This window comes from Ptychodera flava, chromosome 5, assembly GCF_041260155.1.
Source record: "Ptychodera flava strain L36383 chromosome 5, AS_Pfla_20210202, whole genome shotgun sequence".
In the NCBI taxonomy this organism is placed as follows: domain Eukaryota; kingdom Metazoa; phylum Hemichordata; class Enteropneusta; family Ptychoderidae; genus Ptychodera; species Ptychodera flava.
This window is the reverse complement of record NC_091932.1, coordinates 29,212,140-29,234,496: the sequence shown is the minus strand read 5'-3', so window position 1 is coordinate 29,234,496 and position 22,357 is coordinate 29,212,140. Positions and strand designations below refer to the sequence as shown.

The 22,357-nt window shown below is 37.2% G+C and overlaps 1 protein-coding gene across 2 annotated transcripts in view; it reads left to right on the top strand.

The window, feature by feature from the left end:
* LOC139133454 (ectonucleotide pyrophosphatase/phosphodiesterase family member 3-like) overlaps positions 1-22,357 on the top strand; it is a 34,207-nt gene extending 11,850 nt beyond the window's left edge. The window contains exons 2-26 of one of the 2 annotated variants that reach the window (XM_070700062.1): positions 5,583-5,633; positions 6,152-6,187; positions 6,984-7,050; positions 7,414-7,513; positions 7,746-7,837; positions 8,487-8,566; positions 9,092-9,214; positions 9,787-9,862; positions 10,173-10,206; positions 10,706-10,774; positions 10,968-11,040; positions 11,504-11,656; positions 12,551-12,617; positions 12,827-12,867; positions 13,198-13,319; positions 13,773-13,851; positions 14,533-14,620; positions 15,059-15,258; positions 16,144-16,189; positions 16,680-16,831; positions 18,085-18,217; positions 18,448-18,528; positions 18,906-19,041; positions 19,401-19,557; positions 22,043-22,357. In XM_070700062.1, the coding sequence (XP_070556163.1) occupies positions 5,583-5,633; positions 6,152-6,187; positions 6,984-7,050; positions 7,414-7,513; positions 7,746-7,837; positions 8,487-8,566; positions 9,092-9,214; positions 9,787-9,862; positions 10,173-10,206; positions 10,706-10,774; positions 10,968-11,040; positions 11,504-11,656; positions 12,551-12,617; positions 12,827-12,867; positions 13,198-13,319; positions 13,773-13,851; positions 14,533-14,620; positions 15,059-15,258; positions 16,144-16,189; positions 16,680-16,831; positions 18,085-18,217; positions 18,448-18,528; positions 18,906-19,041; positions 19,401-19,557; positions 22,043-22,189 (2,403 nt within the window). In that variant the 3' untranslated portion in view covers positions 22,190-22,357. Of the gene's footprint in view, positions 1-5,582; positions 5,634-5,685; positions 5,837-6,151; positions 6,188-6,983; positions 7,051-7,413; positions 7,514-7,745; positions 7,838-8,486; positions 8,567-9,091; positions 9,215-9,786; positions 9,863-10,172; positions 10,207-10,705; positions 10,775-10,967; positions 11,041-11,503; positions 11,657-12,550; positions 12,618-12,826; positions 12,868-13,197; positions 13,320-13,772; positions 13,852-14,532; positions 14,621-15,058; positions 15,259-16,143; positions 16,190-16,679; positions 16,832-18,084; positions 18,218-18,447; positions 18,529-18,905; positions 19,042-19,400; positions 19,558-22,042 lie in introns of those variants that run through there. The other variant, XM_070700063.1, reaches the window with a different exon arrangement.

Genomic DNA, 22,357 nt, shown 5'->3' with positions numbered 1-22,357 from the left:
CATATTGTATTGGAAAAAAATTGTTAATAGGGTTTCATCATAGACTGCCATGTATAATGAATCAACATTTCGGTGAAATTCCAAAATCTAATTTCTTGCACAACCATTGACTTGAAACCACTCTACTCTAATCATGAACATTGATACCAATAATTGAGTGTACATAAATGCACAGATTTTCCTATTTTAGTATTGGAAAAAATTATTCATAGAGTTTCATCATAGACTGCCATGTATAATAAATCAACATTTTGGTGAAATTCCCAAATCAAAGCTCTTGCACAACTATTGACTTGACAGCATTCTAGTCTAATCATGAACATTAATACCAATCATCAAGTGTACATTAATGCACTGAGTTACCTAGTTTTGTTTTGAAAAATATTATTCATAGTTTCATCATAGACTGCCATGTATAGTGAATCGACATTTAAGTGATATGCCTAAATAAAATTTCATGCACAACCATTGATTTGAAACCTCTCTAGTCTAATCATGAACATTAGTACAAATATTTGAGTGTACATAAATGCACAGATTTTCCTATTTTTGTATTTGAAATAAATTATTCACGGGGTTTCATCATAGACTTCCATGTATAGTGAATCAACATTTCGGTGAAATTCCAAAAATCAAATTTCTTGCACACACATGGACTTGTAACCCCTCTAGTCTAATCAAGAACATAAATATCAACAATCAAGCATACATAAATACACAGATTTGCCAGTTTTATATTTAAAAAAAATTATTCATAGTTTCGTCATAGACTTTTACAATGTATCAACATTTTATGCGAAATTCCAAAAACAAAGTTATTGTACACAGATGCACGTGTTACCACCGTCTTCTAATCAAGCACAATTACATCAATTATTCAGGGTTCATATATGCACAAATAGTGCATATTTTTAATTCTGAAAAATTTTTTTACAGTTTTGTCATAGACTCCCATGTATAGTGGATCAACATTTTATGCGAAATTCCAAAAACAAAGTTATTGTACACAGATGCACGTGTTACCACCGTCTTCTAATCAAGCACAATTATGTCAATTATTCAGGGTTCATATATGCACAAATAGTGCATATTTTTAATTCTGAAATTTTTTTTTACAGTTTTGTCATAGACTCCCATGTATAATGGATCAACATTTTACGCGAAATTCCAAAAACAAAGTTATTGTACACAGATGCACATGTTACCACCGTCCTCTAATCAAGCACAATTATGTTAATTATTAAGGGTCCATATATGCACAAATAGTGCATATTTTTAATTCTGAAAATTTTTTTTACAGATTTGTCATAGACTCCCATGTATAGTTTTGTCATAGACTCCCATGTATAGTGGATCAACATTTTGAGTGAAATTCCAAAATCAAATATCTTGTTCACATGTGCACTTGTAAACAACCCATGCTAATCAAGTATATCTATATCAGTTATTAAACATATATATGAACAGATATTGCTAGTTTTATACTGGAAAATACACGTTTGTTGTTTTCTTATAGTCGACTACCATGTATAGTGAATCAACATTATCGATGAAATCTAAAAATTACATTTTTTGTACAGGCATGCACTTTTTACCTGCCACTTCAAGCAAAGTACATTTACATGAATTGTCACACACATATGATTTGATATTTTTTGGAAAACGCGTTATATAGGCCACATTTTGCCTTCCTTTCTGGAGGGCGACTTAAAAAGTATAGCAAGTCAGAAGGGGGTCTTGAACACATTGCGGGTTTGTTGGGGGTATTGAGTAACAGGGGCGGGTCATTTATTTTCATGCACGGATAAGGGGGAGGGTCACTAATTTTTGTGCATGAACTTTTGAAGGGTCACTATTTTTGACGCAGCGGTATTTCGAAAAACACCGGCCCACCCCCCACCCCCTGTAATTTATGTCCAGTCCCTTAGCAATAAACCACACCCAGTGACGGTACATACCACGAGATTTCTGCAAGTTCACGACAAATAAGCTTATGAAAGGACGATAACGATATAAATGTAATTGTACAATATATTGACATTCTGGTGTGAAACGTCAAAATATAATTTTTGCTCTGGTTAAGAGCTCGCGCGTGTTCCTATCGTGCTATATCGCGAATACAACACGGTGATTTCCACGTCTACCGATCAGCTTGATGCATTTGCGTCATCGCAAATACAGCGATCTGATTGGTCGAGACGTGAAAATAACTATGCTATATTGGCGATGCAGCACTGTTAGCTCATGCTCGAGCAAAGCGCAAAAATCTTTTTTTTCGTTCCTCGCCAGACTTTCAATATACTGCATGATAATGGTAATACACATACCCAGCGACTGGATACCACTCGGTTTTGACCAACTCATGCACATATGCGGTGAACTGGTCAAAATCTCGTTGTATGCCATCGTTTGGTGTGGTTTATTGAATAAATGGTGTGTAATTGATCAATTTTTTGTTATTGTACAGTGTATAAATTAATTTCATTACAAGTCACTGAATACAAAACTATGAGCTGTCCAGGTGCTGATGCATCTTAAGACTAACGGCTATATTTGAGTTGCAACTCAAAAACCATAAAGTTGTTGAAATCTTAGTTGTGCGTTCGTCGCCAATGTTTGAACAACCTTCTGCTGTCACACTTCGGTAAGCATTTTAACATCAGGTGCATTAGATTTCAAATCATCTTATCTGGGAAAAAATGCAAAAAGATACAGCTTATTTGCCTTTTATATACACAGTTTTATCTGGGCCCATAAATAGCCGCTCGTGGAAACTCATAAAGACCACCATTTAACTTTTTTAGAAGTGAAAATCAATTGGTCAGACATATTTCACTTTTTGAGGAAAATTGTTTTATGCAAGGGATCTCAAAAATCAATTGACTTGACAAATTTGTTTACCCTCTGTTTAAATGTGTCTTTTAAAGGACTGGACATAAATTACAGGGGGGGGGTGGGCCGGTGTTTTTCGAAAAACCGCTGCGTAAAAAATAGTGACCCTTCAAAAGTTCATGCACAAAAATTAGTGACCCTCCCCCTTATCCGTGCATGAAATAAGTGACCCTCCCCTGTTACTCAATACCCCCCCAAAAAAACCCGCAATGTGTTAAAGACCCCCTTCTGACTTGCTATACTTTTTAAGTCGCCCTCCCGAAAGGAAGACAAAATGTGGCCGATATAACGCGTTGTCCAAAAAATATCAAATCATATGTGTTATTCATGTAAATGTACTTTGCTTGAAGTGGCAGGTAAAAAGTGCATGCCTGTACAAAAAATGTAATTTTTAGATTTTATCGATAATGTTGATTCACTATACATGTAGTCGACTATAAGAAAACTTCGAACGTGTATTTTCCAGTATAAAACTAGCTATATCTGTTCATATACAGATGTTTAATAACTGATATAGATATACTTGATTAGCATGGGTTGTTTACAAGTGCACATGACATGTGAACAAGATATTTGATTTTGGAATTTCTGTCAAAATGTTGATTCACTATACATGGAGTCTATGACAAAACTATACATGGGAGTCTATGACAAAACTGTCAAAAGATTTTCAGAATTAAAAATTTGCACTATTTGTGCATATATGGACCCTGAATAATTGACATAATTGTGCTTGATTAGAAGAGGGTGGTAAAATGTGCATCTGTGTACAATAACTTTGTTTTTGGAATTTCGCATAAAATGTTGATCCACTATACATGGGAGTCTATGACAAAACTGTAAAACAAAATTTTCAGAATTAAAAATATGCACTATTTGTGTATATATGACCCTGAATAATTGACATAATTTGCTTGATTAGAAGAGGGTGGTAACACATGCATCTGTGTACAATAACTTTGTTTTTGGAATTTCGCTCAGTAAAATGTGGATCCATTATACATTGTAGTCTATGAAGAAACTATGAATAATTTTTTTTGAATACAAAACTTGGCAAATCTGTGTATTTATGTATGCTTGATTATTGATATTTATGTTCTTGATTAGACTAGAGTGGTTACAAGTCCATGTGTGTGCAAGAAATTTGATTTTGGAATTTCACCGAAATGTTGATTCACTATACATGGCAGTCTATGGTGAAACCCTATAAATAATTTTTTTCCAATACAAAAATAGGTAAATCTGTGCATCTATGTACACTCAATTATTGGTACTAATGTTCATGATTAGACTAGAGTGGTTTCAAGTCAATGGTTGTGCAAGAAATTTGATTTTGGCATATCACTTAAATGTCGATTTACTATACATGGCAGTCTATGATGAAACTGTGAATAATTTTTTTTCAATACAAAAATAGGAAAATCTGTGCATTTATGTACACTTGATTATTGGTATTAATGTTCATGATTAGACAAGAGTAGTTTCAAGACAATGGGTGTGCAAGAAATTTGATTTTGGAATTTCACTGAAATGTCCATTCACTATACATGGCAGTCTATGTTGAAACTATGAATAATTTTTTTCCAATACAAAACTTGGTAAACCTGTGCATTTATGTACACCTAATTATTAGTATTAATATTCATGATTAGACTAGAGTGGTTTCAAGTCAATGGTTGTGCAAGAAATTTGATTTTGGAATTTCACCAAAATGTTGATTCACTATACATTGTAGGCTATGAGGAAACTACAAATAACTCATAGGTTATCTGATCCTAAATTGTTATTCAAAAGTTGTTCGACCTGAAGCTTCCAGTTGTTATTGATGACACTATGCACTATTCTGAACAGTTTGTATTCTGTCAATGTCCTCAAAAAATTAAAAAATGTACATACAGCGACATGAACGTTTGACACCGACCTATACCCAATGTATTGTCAATGGGAGAATGATGTCAAATAAGTAATCTCACAAATTGTTATTGAAAGAGTCATTATAGGGGACAGTTATGCACAACAGTGTTGAATAAGTAGAAATCATGACAACTTAAATCAATGTGGCTGCTTGGATCATCAATACATTGTTTATTATACCTGAAATTTGCGCCCGAAGGGCGCGCCGAAAATGGTAATGGCAGAAAATGAAAGTGCCAGGAGGTATTTTTTCTTTTTTCAGTATTCCATAACGTGCACATGCAATTTCAGCTTTGATGCATGAAAAAGGGTGACCCTCCCCATAGGCTTGCACAAAATTTTATGACCCTTCAAAAATGCTTGCGCGAAAAATGGCAACCCAACCCCAAAAAACACCGGCCCACCCCCCCTGTAATTTGTGTCCAGTCCCTTTTAAATAGCAAAATTTAAAAAAAAACACATGCTTTATCATCGTGTGGTAAAATATGACGATTTTACGAAGGAAAATATTTACAGGTCACACGATCTCGCCGTCTTTTATCATCATCAGAGTTGGCGCTGTTATCGTCAACACATGCTATCTTTCTGAAATTAGTACAAAGGAATGCGCCAATATGAAATTTCAACGTTCGAACCCAAATGTCATCATAACAACCGTGATTCGCGCATGACCTTTGACCACTTGACCTTTAGATGACCCCATCTGACCGTTACCGTTGAGTGACATGCTGCTGAAAGTAATTAATCAAACTCCTCGTTCTTTCCTTTCTTCCCAGTATGCATTGCCAGATTATGAGGGCGGCTCTTCAGAAGCTCTGGGGTACAAGGTTGGAAAAAATTAATCATTTACAAATACTCAACTAGAGTAAATTAAATAGCAATTTGTTCATGTAGTAAACGACGATGTGGTACAGAACACCGTATTTTTAAAACATCTACACTTTGCTGAGTAATTCTAGACTAGGCACAGGGTGATGGCGCCTTTATTGTCCAACATATGAAGGAAATGTCCGACGGAGACTGTCATTTGGTATAGCTTTTTCTTCAGTTTGTCAAATTTAGACGATTAATTACACAGCAAAACGTAAACAGGTGACACAAAAACTACGACGAATGAGCAGTTGTTGCATGTTCCTTTTCTAATTTAGCTCAGTTTGTCTATAAAGCCACCGTGCATGTATGATCGATTGGTATTTATCGTCGACCTTGAATTTTAGTCCGACAACTAATTCTTCAAGACGATTATTGATGGCAATGAAAGAAGACATTGTAGCTTTTCACAAATAGCGTTGAGTAACTATGATGGAATAAATGTCTTGACAAATGATTTCCTCTTTGATTTCAGGAAAAGAAAAATCCTTGGGTGACAGTGGCAGTTGTCGTAAGTATTTTCTTCGTGGTCAATGTCAAACTGAACGCACGACTTAGAGCCGCTGAGGACGCATGCCTATAGCCAGAGATCGACTGAGATCGACTTGTGTTTATTGTTCTATACACTGAATTTCAACTGCGTGATCACATTTTCTACTTAAATCTATTCCATGTGGCCACACGATGGACCTAAGAGAATTAAAGAAGAATGGGACTTTGAAAGGATGATCTTCCTTTTAATCATCACAAGTAATCTTGTGTTTAAAAAAAACGTCTTTGAAAATTAACGTCTTCATCTTATATGTGAACGACGAATAACACTGTAAAATTCTCAGTAGCGTTGTGATCTTATCAATCTTTCTATTACGGTGCTAATTTCGCACATTTTGAGTTGTTTTCTGTTACTATATACGTATATACGTATCTGTGCATCCGTTCGTCTATGTGTTTGTTCGGATGTTGTTGTATGTCCATATCTCTCTTTGTCACCTTCCTGTTTGTGATTTGTCTGTCTCTACGGTCTGTCTGTCTGTCTATCTGTCTGTCTGTCTGTCTGTCTGTCTGTCTGTCTATCTACCTATCCATCTATAAATATATCTAATATGATCTATCTATATATCTATCTAATATCAATCTAAACATCTATCTATCTGTCTACCCACCCATCTATCCATCCATCTATCTATCTATCTATCTATCTATCTATCTATCTATCTATCTATCTATCTATCTATCTATCTATCTATCTATCTATCTATCTATCTATCTATCTATCTATCTATCTATCTATCTATCTATCCAATCAGTGCATTGTTGCGGCATGTGGTCTTGGTATTGGTATCGGTATTGGATACGTCATCGGCAATGAAGGAGGTATATGCAAATCTCTACTACATTTGAACATTTGATCCCAGACTGTTGTTGTGACTATTGCTACAAAATTTAAGAGTGCTTGGCAGACTATTGTAACAGACAACACGAATGAAGTCCTCTTTACATTTGCCTCAACGGTTCGTTGTTTATGTGTTATTTATCACGTGTTTCAACAGAACTTTCCTTCGGGCACTTAAATATAAATAACACTCTTCGATAAGATCATACACATTAGCATCATGAAGGATGTTAAATTTTTCATGTTTGGGAACCTGCCAACCTAATCTCTTAAGCGATGTTTACTTACAAGTGTGTGTTTTTTTCGATTCAAAATCGATTTGGATATAACTTTTGAATTTACAGAAACAGTAGCTGAACCTTTACCAGAGCCACAGCCCGGGCCGCCACCGAAATGGCTCGACTTGCCGTGTGAAACGAATCCCGAGCCAGTCTGCCCAGAAGGGTAAGCCAAGACTCGAGAATGGTAGCCATCAGATGTTATTGCTTTCGACTTGTTAAAATGTTCAAACTTTACAGAAAATCTCTTTTATGACTGCAATTCATTTATTATTGTGTTCCGTCGTCTCTGGAAACGGTATTGATTACTGCAATTCAACTCATTTGAACCATTAGTTCAAACGGTCAGCACAATATCAACCCACAGTTTATGCTTTTTCTTTTTCTCACTACCTCAGGTATTCTCGTCCTCCGATGCTCTTGATGTCTTTGGACGGTTTCCGGGCTGAATACCTGCTGAGAAATCTTACACCAAACATTCAGAAACTTGGTAAGTTATTGGAAAATGAAAGATCTCCACGTACATGTATAGTACAGAGTAAGCTAACCTCGGACGTTTTACTGATGACTTACGCCAAGTATTTCAGAAACTCATTCCTTTATTTCTAACAAGTTTTTATTGAGGTAATCAAAATAGTTTTAACTCTCAATAGTTGGAGGGTACAAAAACTACAATCCAATGATATCAATAAATAAATGTCTGTTAAGAAGTCTCAGAGACTATATGCGTATGAAAAAATAATAGAATAAGATTTTCTAGGTACATATAAATTCACTGTATTGTTGTTCCATGATACTTTATAGAGTGGGGAAGTTATAAGCTTATCTTGAAGTTTTCATTAATATCTCAAGTCTTGGCGTTGCAAAACTGGCATTTTACATATTGTGGATTTCCCGCGATTAGTGCCACATTGTAATTTCAAAGCGATGTCTTTACAAAGAAAAAAAAACCCGGAAAATACAAAATTATCTTATCAAAAGGAAAGAATGAAAGATAAAGTCTGCAATTGGACTGAACACCGATAGTCACTCGAATCATGGTGTCAGTTTCTGCCTTGATATAATCTTAGGGAACACTACGAGCTATATACATATAGCACGACAACCTAATAACGGGGCCTTTCATTTCTGCTTCTCAGCTAAATGTGGCGTACATGCACCTTACATGCTGCCCGTCTTCCCGACCTACACATTTCCAAATCACTACAGTATAGTGACGGTAAGTGAAATTTAAATCAACTTTAACCAGTATAATAGTAATTATTATCTCTTAAAGTTGGTCAATACACTTCACGTCATATGTAGTTATCAAGGTAGTATGCGCCCCGAAAGTGAAAGACTTTAAGTTTTGCTCAAACTTTCCAAAATGAAACTTTCAGCCATTCGCATACCAAATCAAGAATGGAAATCTGAGGTCACCATGCAAATTTTGGTACCAGTGAGACAAATTACCTAAAATTTCCCAATATTTGAAATTCAAAATGGCCACAATCCCTGTGTTAACTCTAGGGGGGGGGGGATTAAATTTTCGATTTTCGGAAAACTAACATATAGTGAAAGAGCTTGAGAATAAGCCCCCACAAGTGGTAGATCAGAAAAGAATTGTAAAACTTTTGGAGTCCGAATATATGTTCCCGTGCGCATTCTACCTTGAATATACCTTGCCTTTGAAAGTGCACCAGGTTTTTGATCTTCCCATAAGTCAGTAGGATATGCTATAAACATGTGCGTGTTTCATTTGTAGGGCATGTATCCGGAGGCACATGGAATCGTGGCAAACAGCATGTACGATCCTGAGATGCGTAAATCTTTCAGTTTGAGCAGCGACGAGAAACTCAATCCGGAATGGTGGGAAGATGGAATCCCGGTATGTGTCGGACACAATGCTTAGTATGGTTGTTAAGTTATATATGCAATAATATTTGAGCTCAGTTCTAGGCGAAAATAGTTTGTTTGTCCTTTCCGAAAGTAGTAAGTTGCACCAATGTGGCTACAGTGGTATTAATGTCTGCAATTACGTTTACGACGGTCTTTTAAGTTGTCTGTATACCAACAGCAATATTTTCCTGCGCTATTTTATTTAAGAGCTTTATTCTGTAAAACCCGGCTGCGTGAAAATGATATTATTTGGTCAAATGTGTGTTCTGATCGGTATGAAAGTAAGACGAATTATATGGTTCTTTTCTCAAAGTACGGTTTAGGTTTACAGAGTAGAAATGCACAAATCCAATGTCTTTAACCATTTCCTAGTACACAGACCCTCCTTGTATTGCTCATCAATCTTTTTTGTTCCTCTTAAAACAAAGGGCTGAACTGAATAGTGGTAGACTGTGTGAAATTATTCAGGTAAATTTCAGGTAGATTAGAGCGTTTTAATATGATATAATTTAAAATTATTACAAATTCAGTTTTTAAAATGACATTCACTGGATCCAACAGATCTGGGAAACAGCTGAGAGAAATGGCATGAAAACTGGTGCTTTCTTCTGGCCGGGAACTGATGTAAAAATACATGGTAAGCATTCTCATTCTCTGCAGCATCAAATCTTGCTGATAGAGGGCGTCACTTCCCTCGCAGTGACTGACTACAATTACCCCTTTCGTCCGAACAAGGTGCTTCCGAGTTGGATGGCTCTTCACCTTGAAACTTTCGAGTAAGATATTTTTCAGTACAACTAAAGAAAAAATACACTTCGGAAGGGAAGGAGAGATTTTAGTATCCATTATCCGGTTTTCAGTTGATATATAGCAAAAGGAAGAACTGACATTTTTATTTTTTCAAGAAGGCTTGGCCGAAGTTTCATAACGTCATTCGAATCTTTCAGGTATTTATCCATCTTACTGGAATCTTTACGCCGGGTAAGTTTTTTTTTCTGTAAGGATAAGCGTCGTTCAGTACACTTTTCAAAAGATATGATAGCTGTTTTAATAATACGTCATTGCAATACAAAATTTATTTAAACCATGAACTCAGGAAATTTCAATCGTGCATGGTATCAGCTTGAAGTTAATCCTAGTGATACTGTTAGATTTGTTAGAAAACAATCCTCTTATAATTGTACAAGAAATATGCCATTGCTTTCTTCACCTCCCTTTGTCTGTAAGCGGAGGGTTTGAGAGTGTTAATGGCCACTCTTTCAATATGCTTAGAAGTTCATGCCAATGTAGAGACTCGTAAAATGATGGAAAGTTGACATAAATGAACAATGACGTCTAGAAATGGCGGCTTGGACTCGACAGAATCTGGTCTAGAAATGATGAAACTTCGGATTAAACTATCGATTGCTTTGTACAAGTCTTAAGTCTTCCTCTTCATTGGATGTATCTATTAAATATTGACTTTGTTTCTTATCAACAGTGGCGTCTCTTACGAACAAAGGATAGTCACACTTCTCTCGTGGATGGCGCTACCCAACGAAGACCTCAGGTAAACAAGCGGTTCATCCAAGCGCCAGCGCTTGATTTGACCATGTATCAGTTTGTTTGTTGTGGCGTGTTTTCCTCTAGTGTGTGAGACAACAAGAATGAAATTATTTGTTATAATACATTAACGGTTAATTTAGGTCAATTCTGTCTTGCCTTCTTGCTTCATTTTTTTCTATTTGCTGTTTGTTCTGCAGGCCAAAATTCATGACAACGTATTTTGATGAACCAGACACGGCAGGTCACGATTACGGGCCGGTAGCCCCTGAGGTAGGTCATGGTTAAGGAAAAATTACTTAGCTGCTCATAGAAATAGTAGTCTTACTATTATGACAAATGAAAACCTCGGCAATGTACAAGAGAGAGAGAGAGAGAGAGAGAGAGAGAGAGAGAGAGAGAGAGAGAGTGAGAGTGAGAGAGATTAACACTGTGTCAAAATGATTTCACTGATATCACTTGCTGACCTGCATCCTGCACAATTCTGTAGTCCTTTATGTCCTATAATGTGACAACAATGATAATAGTATCTTAAATAATCAGCACGCATGCTCCTTGTGTTATCATATTCTTCATATTAATATTAGTCAAGCTGCAAACATACATGTGACCTGTAAGGACAGTTAAACTCTCGTGACTGGTTCAGATCATCCAAAGGGCAACAGTAGACTCTGTAGTCAAAGAGCATTTCACTAAGGGAGTCAAAACAACTTCACTGTCATTTTGTTCGCTTCAGATGGATGCAATGTTGGCGGAAATGGATGAACTTGTAGGACTGTTGATGGATGGCATCGTCCAAATGAATCTTACCAATTGCTTTGATCTGATAATCGTGGCCGACCATGGAATGGCGCCAACTTCATGCAATCGCACATTCTTCATCCATGATGTAAGTATTCTTCCTCCATTGAAATTACCTGGCCCCTATAATTTTTTGAAACATTTCCATATTTGGTAAAATAGATGATGGATAAACCATATGGGTAAACCATGGCAGTAATACAAAGTACTGTTTAGGGACGCACTATGATTATATGGCCATGGTTACCCAAGTAAAGATCTTTGATTCGCTTCTATAGGTGACGTCACACGCACAGGCTGTATTAACAGTATGAACTATTAATTTAGACGTGATTTTTGGGACAGAACATGAATTTATTAATTAGATTATGATGACAAAAGAAAAAACTGATTGGATAATACTGCAAAAGATACAGATTATGGATATTAAGGGTCAGTAGTTGTAACTTATAATGATTGTTTTCACTAATTTTGTTCCTATTCAACTGCAAGTTCTTGTTCTACTCCTCAAAGCATGTTGAAATACTTTATATTTAACTCTTCAACACAGTGTCTATAGAATGTATCGTGCCAGCGTTTTCAATGCAATCGAATCCCGGGACCGGAATTCACTTGTCAACAGTTTACACGTCCACTAGGCTGAGTTGACAAGCTGAATACTGTGTATCTCAACATGCTTTTGGGAGCAGTACAATTAAACTCTTGTTGACATCAAAACAAAAATAGCGAGAAAATCATCAACAGTTACAGCTATACTGGTCCTCTAAGAGGATTATTCTGCGCAAGACAATTAATTACAGTTTCTGTTTCTAGTGCACAAAATTCATATCAACTTGGTCAACTCGTCACGGTCACATTTGTGATTGTCTCAGTAAAGTGTCATCCTCAACCTCGCAATGAAAATGCGACAGTCGCTCAATTCATCAGACAATTCATAACTGACCAAAAATCGGAATAGTATATTTGCTTTTCGTTTTTGCAGTATATAAACAGTGATGACTACTTCATCAGGGCAGGCGCCATTGCTCGTCTTGATCCAAAATCCAGCGGTAAGCAAATGATAGTAACGCATTGACTTATCGTGCGTAGATGTATTACATAACGTTAAAAAGGGTGACGGCGTAAGTTTGAGGCTATATTTAAAAAAGTGATAATCTAGATGACAACGAAAATTTAATGTAAAATTTCATAAAAAGTGGTTTCCGCTAGTTGTAGTCTCTTGTGTTTATCACTTCAGGTTGATTTTTTTTCTCTTCAGCGGCCATAAGTGACCCGGATGACATTGTAGAAGCTTTTCAGGTAACATTTACGAGATATAGCTGCCGCTCTACTCAAAAGTGTACATACATGCGGTCATTTGAAACACTTCATTTCAAGTAACGTTATTTGTGTGTCTGAAAGAAAGGGCGTGTGAACATATTGTTGGAAAATGGGGCATTCAGTTTAACGCAAAACATTTTTGTCCATTTTAACTTGCTAGAGCCTTTAGGTTAACGCACAAATTTTTCTTGTTGTCATATGTTGCCTGATTCGTAGAGTTGACCGATTTTCGAAGTTGTTATAAAAACAAGTGTTTTGTCCTGTTTTGAATGTGTTTAAAAACGGTATGTTCGTTCGTCTATCACTCAGTGCAAAGAGGAGAATATGACAGGCTACACCAAGTGGGATTTGCCTAAAAATTGGCATTATGCAGACAGCGTGCGGATTGAAGACTCGGTCGTAATTTCAGACGAGGAGTACTACGTTTCAATGTACGTTTTTTATTACTTATTTTCATTGTAATTTCCGAATTCAACAACCTTCATCTTTGTCCCAGTTTCCATTCTGATGTCGAAGAAATCAACAGAGGGTTATTGAAAGGAAAATAAAACGTAAACTTTTACCAAAAATTATGCTTCATATAATATTGGTGTCACTCATGTGATAAAACTTCTTGTTGAAACCAAAACACACGAAGACTGAAATTTACCTCTTTCCAAAGGAGAAGGGTGTTTATTGAATATTCCATCATTAATGTAGTACGTATTAAGTTGTGAAGGATAAGTATAGTTTCCAAAAAAGGGAGTTTTTGATGAATGATTACTATCCCAATGACGCGTTGCTTTGCTTTGCCTTTTTAAATGTCTTGAATTGGAAACGATCAGTTAACTAAAGTGTTCACTCTTGTTTGATTGACAAGCGTTTTGATTTTGTGCCTTCCACAGCAAAAACGACGAAAGCTATAACCCCAGCTGGTGTTCTGGTGGTAACCATGGCTGGGACCATCGGGGAATTCAAATGGAGGTCAGTCAATATCATTTTGTTTACAAATTTTATATTTTCATGCATTGATACGATTCATCTCAAACCAGTAAATAGAGAAAGCATGTCCCATGTTTGAATAATCCCTCTTGTCATTGATTAAAAAATGATATGCGAATTCATTGCGATCGTACAACATCGGTGACTATACCGCCCTCAACATCGTCAATCCTTTGGACTGAATTCAAAGAATTGACGATGTTGAGGGCGCTGTTCGAGACTCTCTCTGAACCACGTACCGACATGGATGATCTATACTGAACTTCGAGAAATGATAATTAAATGATACACAACAGCGATAATATGCGGTATGCGGTGGTCGTCACACCCCACGAGCGTACTGTGTACCCTCGAAAAACTCACCACGTTTATTACACAATTCCCCCCTTACAACGCATTGTCAAAAGGCACCGGACTTACAAGATCTATAAAACTGCATTACAAGATTTAGAGAATATACACATAAAAAATACTGTTGTAGACATCGTGGAGTTTCGACCGAGACTGAAGACAAAAGACCTTTACACCAATATATACGCATTCAACACCTGGTGACACAAGCGTCAATCAAAGGAATTCTCTTTTGCAACGAATAGATAGTAATTATATGCTAATCTTCGAAACGCATATAATTGTTCATTTTCATTCTTTCAATCTCTATAGTCGCTGTTCCTTGCACATGGTCCTTCGTTCAAACAAAACTTGAAGATCGACCCTTTCCTTTGTATCGAGTTGTACCCACTGATGGCAGGTAACGTAATCAACATGGCTACAGGAGCGAAAGTTTTTCGATATATTTGACAACGAAATAAGTATACTCAAATGTTATCGACTGATGGATTGTATTATGAATGTTAGAAACAACTTTATTGTATTTTATGATAGAGACGTGCAACTTTTCTGTATCAGATGTAATAATTAATTAAGCTGGCATTTGTTTCTTTAAGATATCAAAAACTATTATGTCGTTTTTCAATCTGTTCTTTCCCTGAACGAGGTTATGTCTTCTTTGTCGAATATGGTTACCCCAGTACGTACTAATATCACACAACATGAGTGCTGCGCTGCGGTAAAATCCCGCCCCCTTCAAGAATAGTTAAAACACAACAAATTTTCCCTTTAATAATTTACTTGTCATTTTACCGTCCCTTTTCGTATTCAAAAACGATCTATACATTTAATTTGTCAGAAATCCTTGGTTTACCGGAAGCACCGAACAACGCCACCACAGGCAGCCTGAGTCACATACTGAAAAATCCCAAGCCAATCCCGGAGCCCGATTTTAGTGGAGCTACTGACCCAGATGACTGTCCATTTCCCAGTAGCGACACGGAATACAACTATCGAACTGGTCAGGATGAATCAGGGTGTACCTGCGAGTCGGAACCGGTACGTTTTATGATAAAAGCTTTTGTAATTTCTTTCCAGGGGTGTGAGATGCGAATTTTTGGCAATATGTGATGTGATGTGATGTGATGTGATGTAACGGATTTTCATCACAGGTGACTTTATTTTTCCACTCATTAGTTCAACTTGGTTTGATTTTGAATGAATGAATGAGTGAGTGACTGAACGAATTGATGGTCGGCTGATTGATTGATTGATTGGTTGAATCTGCGGATAACCAAATGATAACTTGAGATTATTCTATGACATCTCGTGGTCAGCTTATAAGTAATTTTAGTATGATGTAATCTGCTTTTGAACAATTCGTACACTTTAGATCAGGCCACGCTGACAGCTAACTTAATTTTTACATGGGGAATTTCTTTCGCGTTGCACATTGGAAGTGCGTCGTAGTGCTTGGCGAACCGTTCGGCCGATTAATACGTCTACGATACGGTTTCTCTGGTAATCGTAGAATAGGAAAGGGTCCTCACTGTTTATCATCTAACTTTGTTATAATTCGGGGTATTGTCAGTTATCGGCATTTCATTTACTGCTTGAAGCCTGTTCGTCTTTTGTCCAGTAGTTTTGGACAAAACATTGCAAGGGTCATCACTCATTCGAGATAAGTTTGCATCAGTGAAGTTCAAACTCATTTCTCAGTTATGAAACACTGCCATCGGAATGAAAGTCTTAAGGGGCATGTTATCAAAACTGGACCAGTTTACAGACGGAGAAGTCAGCCTCTAAGACCTCGTTGCGTGTGTGAGGGGGAGGGGAGGGACAGGTTTCCGATTTTAAGATTCATCACTTTGTCTGCACCAGTACCGACGTCTTCTGGAAAAAACTTTGAACACTTAATGATTCAGATGAACTTGTGTTTTGCAGGATTTGAAGGAACACGATGACAGATTAGACCTATCACAGTCTGAAAGTAAGTCAAAGCGTAGATCAAGCGATAGTTAAAATTAAACATAATATTTAAATTTATATTATACTGCCTGTATTGAAGTAATGGCCATTTGATTTTATTATAATTAAACGTGTTTTTATTGGACATCTTATCACTTCAGGAGCGACATATCTTTATCGCTCTCGGTGTGATGTTGTTATACGCATGATAATATGAATAAATTTGGATGTATTCTCGATTAAATACACCAATGACGTCATTGAGTGGGCTTGTCATGATTCATCGGACCACAAAGTCTACAATAAAGAGATCGTCCGGCTTTCGCCTTGTTTGGAACTGTCACATTAACTGTGTTAAACGCTCGCTATTCCGTAAAGCCAACTTATCCAAATTTTCATCATTATTGTATTAAAATGATGCTTTTAAAAAAGGCTGGTGAAACCAACCGTGACAACAGTTGTCTGACGGTGATCGTTAAAGCGGGATTGCGCTTTCTTCTTCTCTCCGACAGAGGACGCTTCTCACGACAAACACTTGCCTTTCGGCGCTCCAGTCGTCAACTTCGCCACCTCTCACTGCGTTCTGACGCAAGACAACTATGTCACTGGGTATGACAACAGACTGCGCTTGCCGCTGTGGGCGTCCTACACCGTTGACAAGCGGGTAAGCATTTCAAACTAGGAGCAAAATTGATACTTGTCTGCAGGGTTTATCTGTGGTTATCAGATCTTGACTCTTACAACCAGTCAGACACTGAAAGTCCCGAAAAATGTACTTATCGGATTTGACCATTTCAGTACCACTTGAAGCACACACACGTTAACAATATTTTCACTTATGTTTGTCTAGCTTACAAATACATATACTTTGCGTTCTCACCGATATGTCATAGTAATGGTACCAGAAGATCTTGTACTCACATTTCCGTATTTATTCATCCATATGTTCATTCATTCATTCATTCATTCTTTCATTCATTCATTCATTCATTCATTCATTCATTCATTCATTCATTCATTCATTCATTCATTCATTCATTCATTCATTCATTCACAGCCACTAACGATAATTGCATTACAAATTATGGTTGCAAAGTACAAAGGTTACAATTTTCAAACACTATATATTAAACAGAATAATACTGAATGTATACATACATTACATATATATATATGTATGTATATTATTATTATATATATATATATAAATATATATATATATATATATATATATATATATATATATATATATATATATATATATATCATAACTATCATAACACAAAAAACATCAAAATGCAATTCATTCTCTTAAGAAAGTGAAATGCGCATCATAAATGGAGCTCGATATACAGCTAATGCAAAACTATGAAATGTCTAGCCCCTGATGGGTGGTACTGAGTGGAATTCAATAAAGATAAGGGGTCTAAGTTAAATCGGGATGGAGGATGAGATGAAGGGGAAAAGTTACTGGTGATTTGCAATCAAAATGTTTAGTGCTTTCTTAAGGTGACATCTATATTTCATAATTAGCTGGTTATAACTATTCCAAAATTTCGCTCTATTTTAACTAAATGAAAACTGAGTCAGACCTTGACTTAGTGATCTTTCTGGTACAAGCAAATGAGAACTGGCTACAGATCTGGTATATTACTGGGGATTGGCCAAATAATCTAAGAACTTGGGGTTGGAGGGAGTTGTCATACATTAAATCTTTTTCGAGGAATCGCACACCCCAAAGTCCCAGGAGCACCTCCCTGCGGAAAAATGGCGAAAACTCTTGATGGACTCTTTTAGATCATTAACGTGAAGTGAAATTATTACCCCTACCATTAACGGCTGTATATTCTATCATTTCATGGAGACATCTCGCGCGAATTTTATTTCAAAATTGTTTCTTCTCCACTATCATGACAGGAATCTCGACAGGCCGTTCCTGTAGTGGAGGACTGCGTGAGAGCTGATGTTCGGGTGTCGCCTGAAGACACGCCTGCCTGCACCGACTACAACCTCACATCGAAACACGACATGGGATTCAACGTTCATCCTGGTAGGATGCCCTCTATCGATTGAATCTACCGTTTCCTTCGTGTCTGGTGCCGAGAATCATTTGACCAGAATGAAATAACCTAAATCATAATTAATACCACAGCACCGGAAAACACACAATGTACCTTATCCTTGTTATTGAGTTGAGTTCATTTCGATTTTGTGTATTCTAAAATTGTCTTACTTCATATATCCCTGCCATTTAATTTGTCATCAATTTCGTTTATCCAGGGATTTGGGACACACAGGAAGGACAGATGGACACGCTGATTACAACAAATATGTTTCCGATGAACCCCAATTTTACGACAGGTAACATATGTAATTTCTTTAATCAGAGACAATCAATTTCTTGGCAGGAAATTGAAACCGATTGCATATTAAAATACCATAGATCAAACATTTTAGTAATTACATGGACAACATCCGTCTGCGTGACACAGTTATTACCAGAGATGCATATCGATCGCATGATAATTACTCGCCCGTTTTAGAACGTCTCTTCGTCCAAAAAGATGGCATATTTTTACAGATGTTCTACGACGCTCCTTTTACGAATACCCTTGAAATAGATATACAGAAGAAATAATGTTTCTCTCTGGATTTGAGTTCGCCAGTTCAGATTTCGGTTTGTGTATTTCATGTCATGTAATACTCTCATTTCCCCAATGTTACCTTATTGTCTAAAGAACTATGGGACTACATGGCGGACAACATTCTCGGCTGGGCTGATAAGTACAATGGAGTAAACGTCATTTCCGGTGCACTATTTGATTACAACTACGATGGACACAGGGATAGTGATGACGATCTCGCCGATCACGAGTGAGTCAGCAATTTATAATCCGTCGATTTTTAATCCTTGGATTTTTTCCTTTGTGTTTTCTCTTCTAACTTTCGGCGATAGAGTCATTCATTATAAGGTTCACAAACACCCTCTACAAAGTTTATCACTGCAACACTGGAACAAGTGAGAGAGTATCTCTTCAGGATAAACCTCGAGCTCAATTATATCAATTGTACGACCTGGGCGCACTGTCACTGTAGCTAGCGTACCACGTTGACGAGTGGCATTCGTCTCTCACAAGACTGAACTTTAGCTATAGCTTACCACCCAACGCTAGCAACCTTAGAATATTCAAATGGGCACTTAATACACGACTGTATTATCTTTATCGTCAAAGGTCACAGGCCAAGTTTGGAGACACATGGATTCCGTCCCACTATTACGTTATTGTTACCCGTTGCCCGGGAGATCAGGCCTACGGCTCATCGTGCACTGACGACCTTGAAGTTCTTCCGTTTATCTTACGTGATAGCAGCGGCATCGAAATCTGTCAGGTAGGTGACGTCATCCAAAGTTTTCTGATTATGAATTATTTCCTAACTGTGTTATCTTACCTTATATTTAGGACTATTTGAAAAAAAGGTGGAGTAAAATTTTGTGTGTGTATGTGTGTGTTGGATGATGAGAGGAGATAGTGTAACAATTTTCGTATTTTATTATAATAACATTCAACATGCGAAGTCAAAGAAAGTTGATGTGAGCGATAAATTAGAATACACAACAATTGAAAGTGATATGCAAAACTAGGTTGTTTTAAAGGGGTGACTGGTATCAATATTGTTAAAACATTAAAAATACACAATACTAACACTAGAAGTCAATAGCAAGAAAGAAATATTTCATACATGTAAGAATACACCTCTGTTCGAAGAGTCTTCATTGGGCAGAATGTCTGTGGCGGGTTTCAACCACGGGAGGTTTTACACCTTGAACAAGCTAGAGGACCCGAAGATGATCTAAACATCTACATACAAATAATACAGACATTTTACTGGTGAGAACAACTAACGGAATTATGTTTAAGACAGCAGAGAGAGAGAGAGAGAGAGAGAGAGAGAGAGAGAGAGAGAGAGAGAGAGAGAGAGAGAGAGAGAGAGAGAGAGAGAGAGAGAGAGAGAGAGAGAGAGAGAGAGAGAGAGAGAGAGACAGACAGACAGACAGACAGACAGACAGACAGACAGACAGACAGACAGACAGACAGAGGGGATAGAGAGGGGGTCCGAATAGTGGGACAGGAATGTCAAAAGTAATACCCAGGCGAAAAAGATAGGAAAGAGTTGGAGACAAGTAAAGGGGTTCATATGGTTACATGATAAATACCTTCAAATTTGTCATCAAGAAAGAAAAGCTTCGTAGAGCGTACGTTTCCCTTTGTTCAAAGTTAGACAGGAGAGATTTCTAGAAAACTGATTTGTACATCGGAAAACATCTAAAGAGTAGCCAGCATACAGATTCCTGGACGCCGGTAAATTTGTATCGTAAATTACACACCCATGACATCTGGCGCCGTGAGAAGTTCCTGAAAATTAAACATGATATATACGATACATTCAAATCGTAATAAAAGTAGCTTTGAAGTTATACCCTTTTACGGGCTTCTAGCCGGAAAATTCGATCAGTATTAACGTTCTCGTTCGATAATCACCAGTCTGGCGAGCAGATAAAACCAATGAACTATTGCATAGCCGCACTCGATTCGCCCCACCGGTCTTTCAGTGTACGAAAAAAAATAATTGCACTCGAAAGGGAGTTTGTATGCTTCAATATGGACAGACACGATCGAGCGATAATTGGACATAATTTTGGCCGTTTGGTGAAACTGCGCAATCAATGAGGTCGTTACATACTCAATGACTGTACTTTATTAATAGAAAATCTCGGAGTAATCGTTTACAGAATTGTATGAGAATGATAAACGAAAAGGACTGATAGTAATCGACTGTATAATTTGGACAAAATTAGTCCAGGAAGTGATAAAAATATGTCTAAGCTGATCAAATGCGCCGCCGTGTTTTTATTTCCAAAATTTTCAACAATCGGGGAAAAATCGGATTATCCTTGCTTTCTTTCTCTGTGCATGAGCATTTTTAAAAAGAGTTGATCATTGGACAGATGTATTTCCTAATAAGCTGGAAATCCGTGATACAGACTCCTTGATAGGATAATTGAAATTTTCGGGTCAGTGAACAGGTTCGATGAAAATTACAAAATCAAATTAAATGTGATGTATTATACCTTTCCGTCCAAAAAAAGGTTATGGAATCGGGAATACCAACTTAATTAGAACAGAACGCACAACGTTTTGTACTTTTAAATGTCAAACTATTCATTTACTCGGATCAGTCGCTTGCGAATACAAGGCAGCCTTGGATCACTGAAACTGAAACAGGGAACTAAAGTGTCGACATTACCACAATAAAAAAGTTAAAGGGAAACGTCGGAACTGCGCCTTTGCGAGTTTCTTGCTTGAAAAAAATGTATTTCGTGCATGATATCTAGATACACGTCATCATCAGAGCTGCAACATTTAAATTATACGATGTAGATTATGACAGACATGTTATAACTTTCATCAATCACCATCGTACCTTGGATTTAGTGTTTACATTTGTTGTATGGGTCCCATACGACGTTTGAGCGCAGTTCCGACGACTGTATCCTGAAATTTTCTCGCATGACACATTGAGAGATGCAGGTGATCAGAAAGGGAGATGTTGAGGCGGGAAGGGATACACTAAGAGAGAGAGAGAGAGAGAGAGAGAGAGAGAGAGAGAGAGAGAGAGAGGGAGAGAGAGAGAGAGAGAGAGAGAGAGGGAGAGAGAGGGGGGGGGAGAGAGAGGGGAGAGACAGCCAGACAGCCAGACAGGCAGACGGACAGACATATACTACACACAGAGAGAGCGAGCCATGCGAGTGTGTCCGAGATTTGATTTTTAGCTTCATAATATTTCGATCGTTATATTTTCTTTCTTTTCACAGACTCAGGAACGGTACTTACAGCTGAACATCGCCACGGTTCGCGACATCGAAATCTTGAGCGGGCTGAGTTTCTTCCCCGAGTTGCCCATCGCTAAATCAATTCAGCTTAAACTCTTTGTGAACCAACATGTGTGGCCAAGCACTTAGATCTCCCTCTCCCCAACATTCAGTCGTCGCTTCTGTTGGAACGCAACATTTACCGTCAAAACTTCAGTATAGAGATTTCCACTTTTTAACAAATTTACATTGACATTTTGTTTTTCGAGTGTACAAATGATACAGCAGTTTTCATTAAAAACAACACCATAATCATTA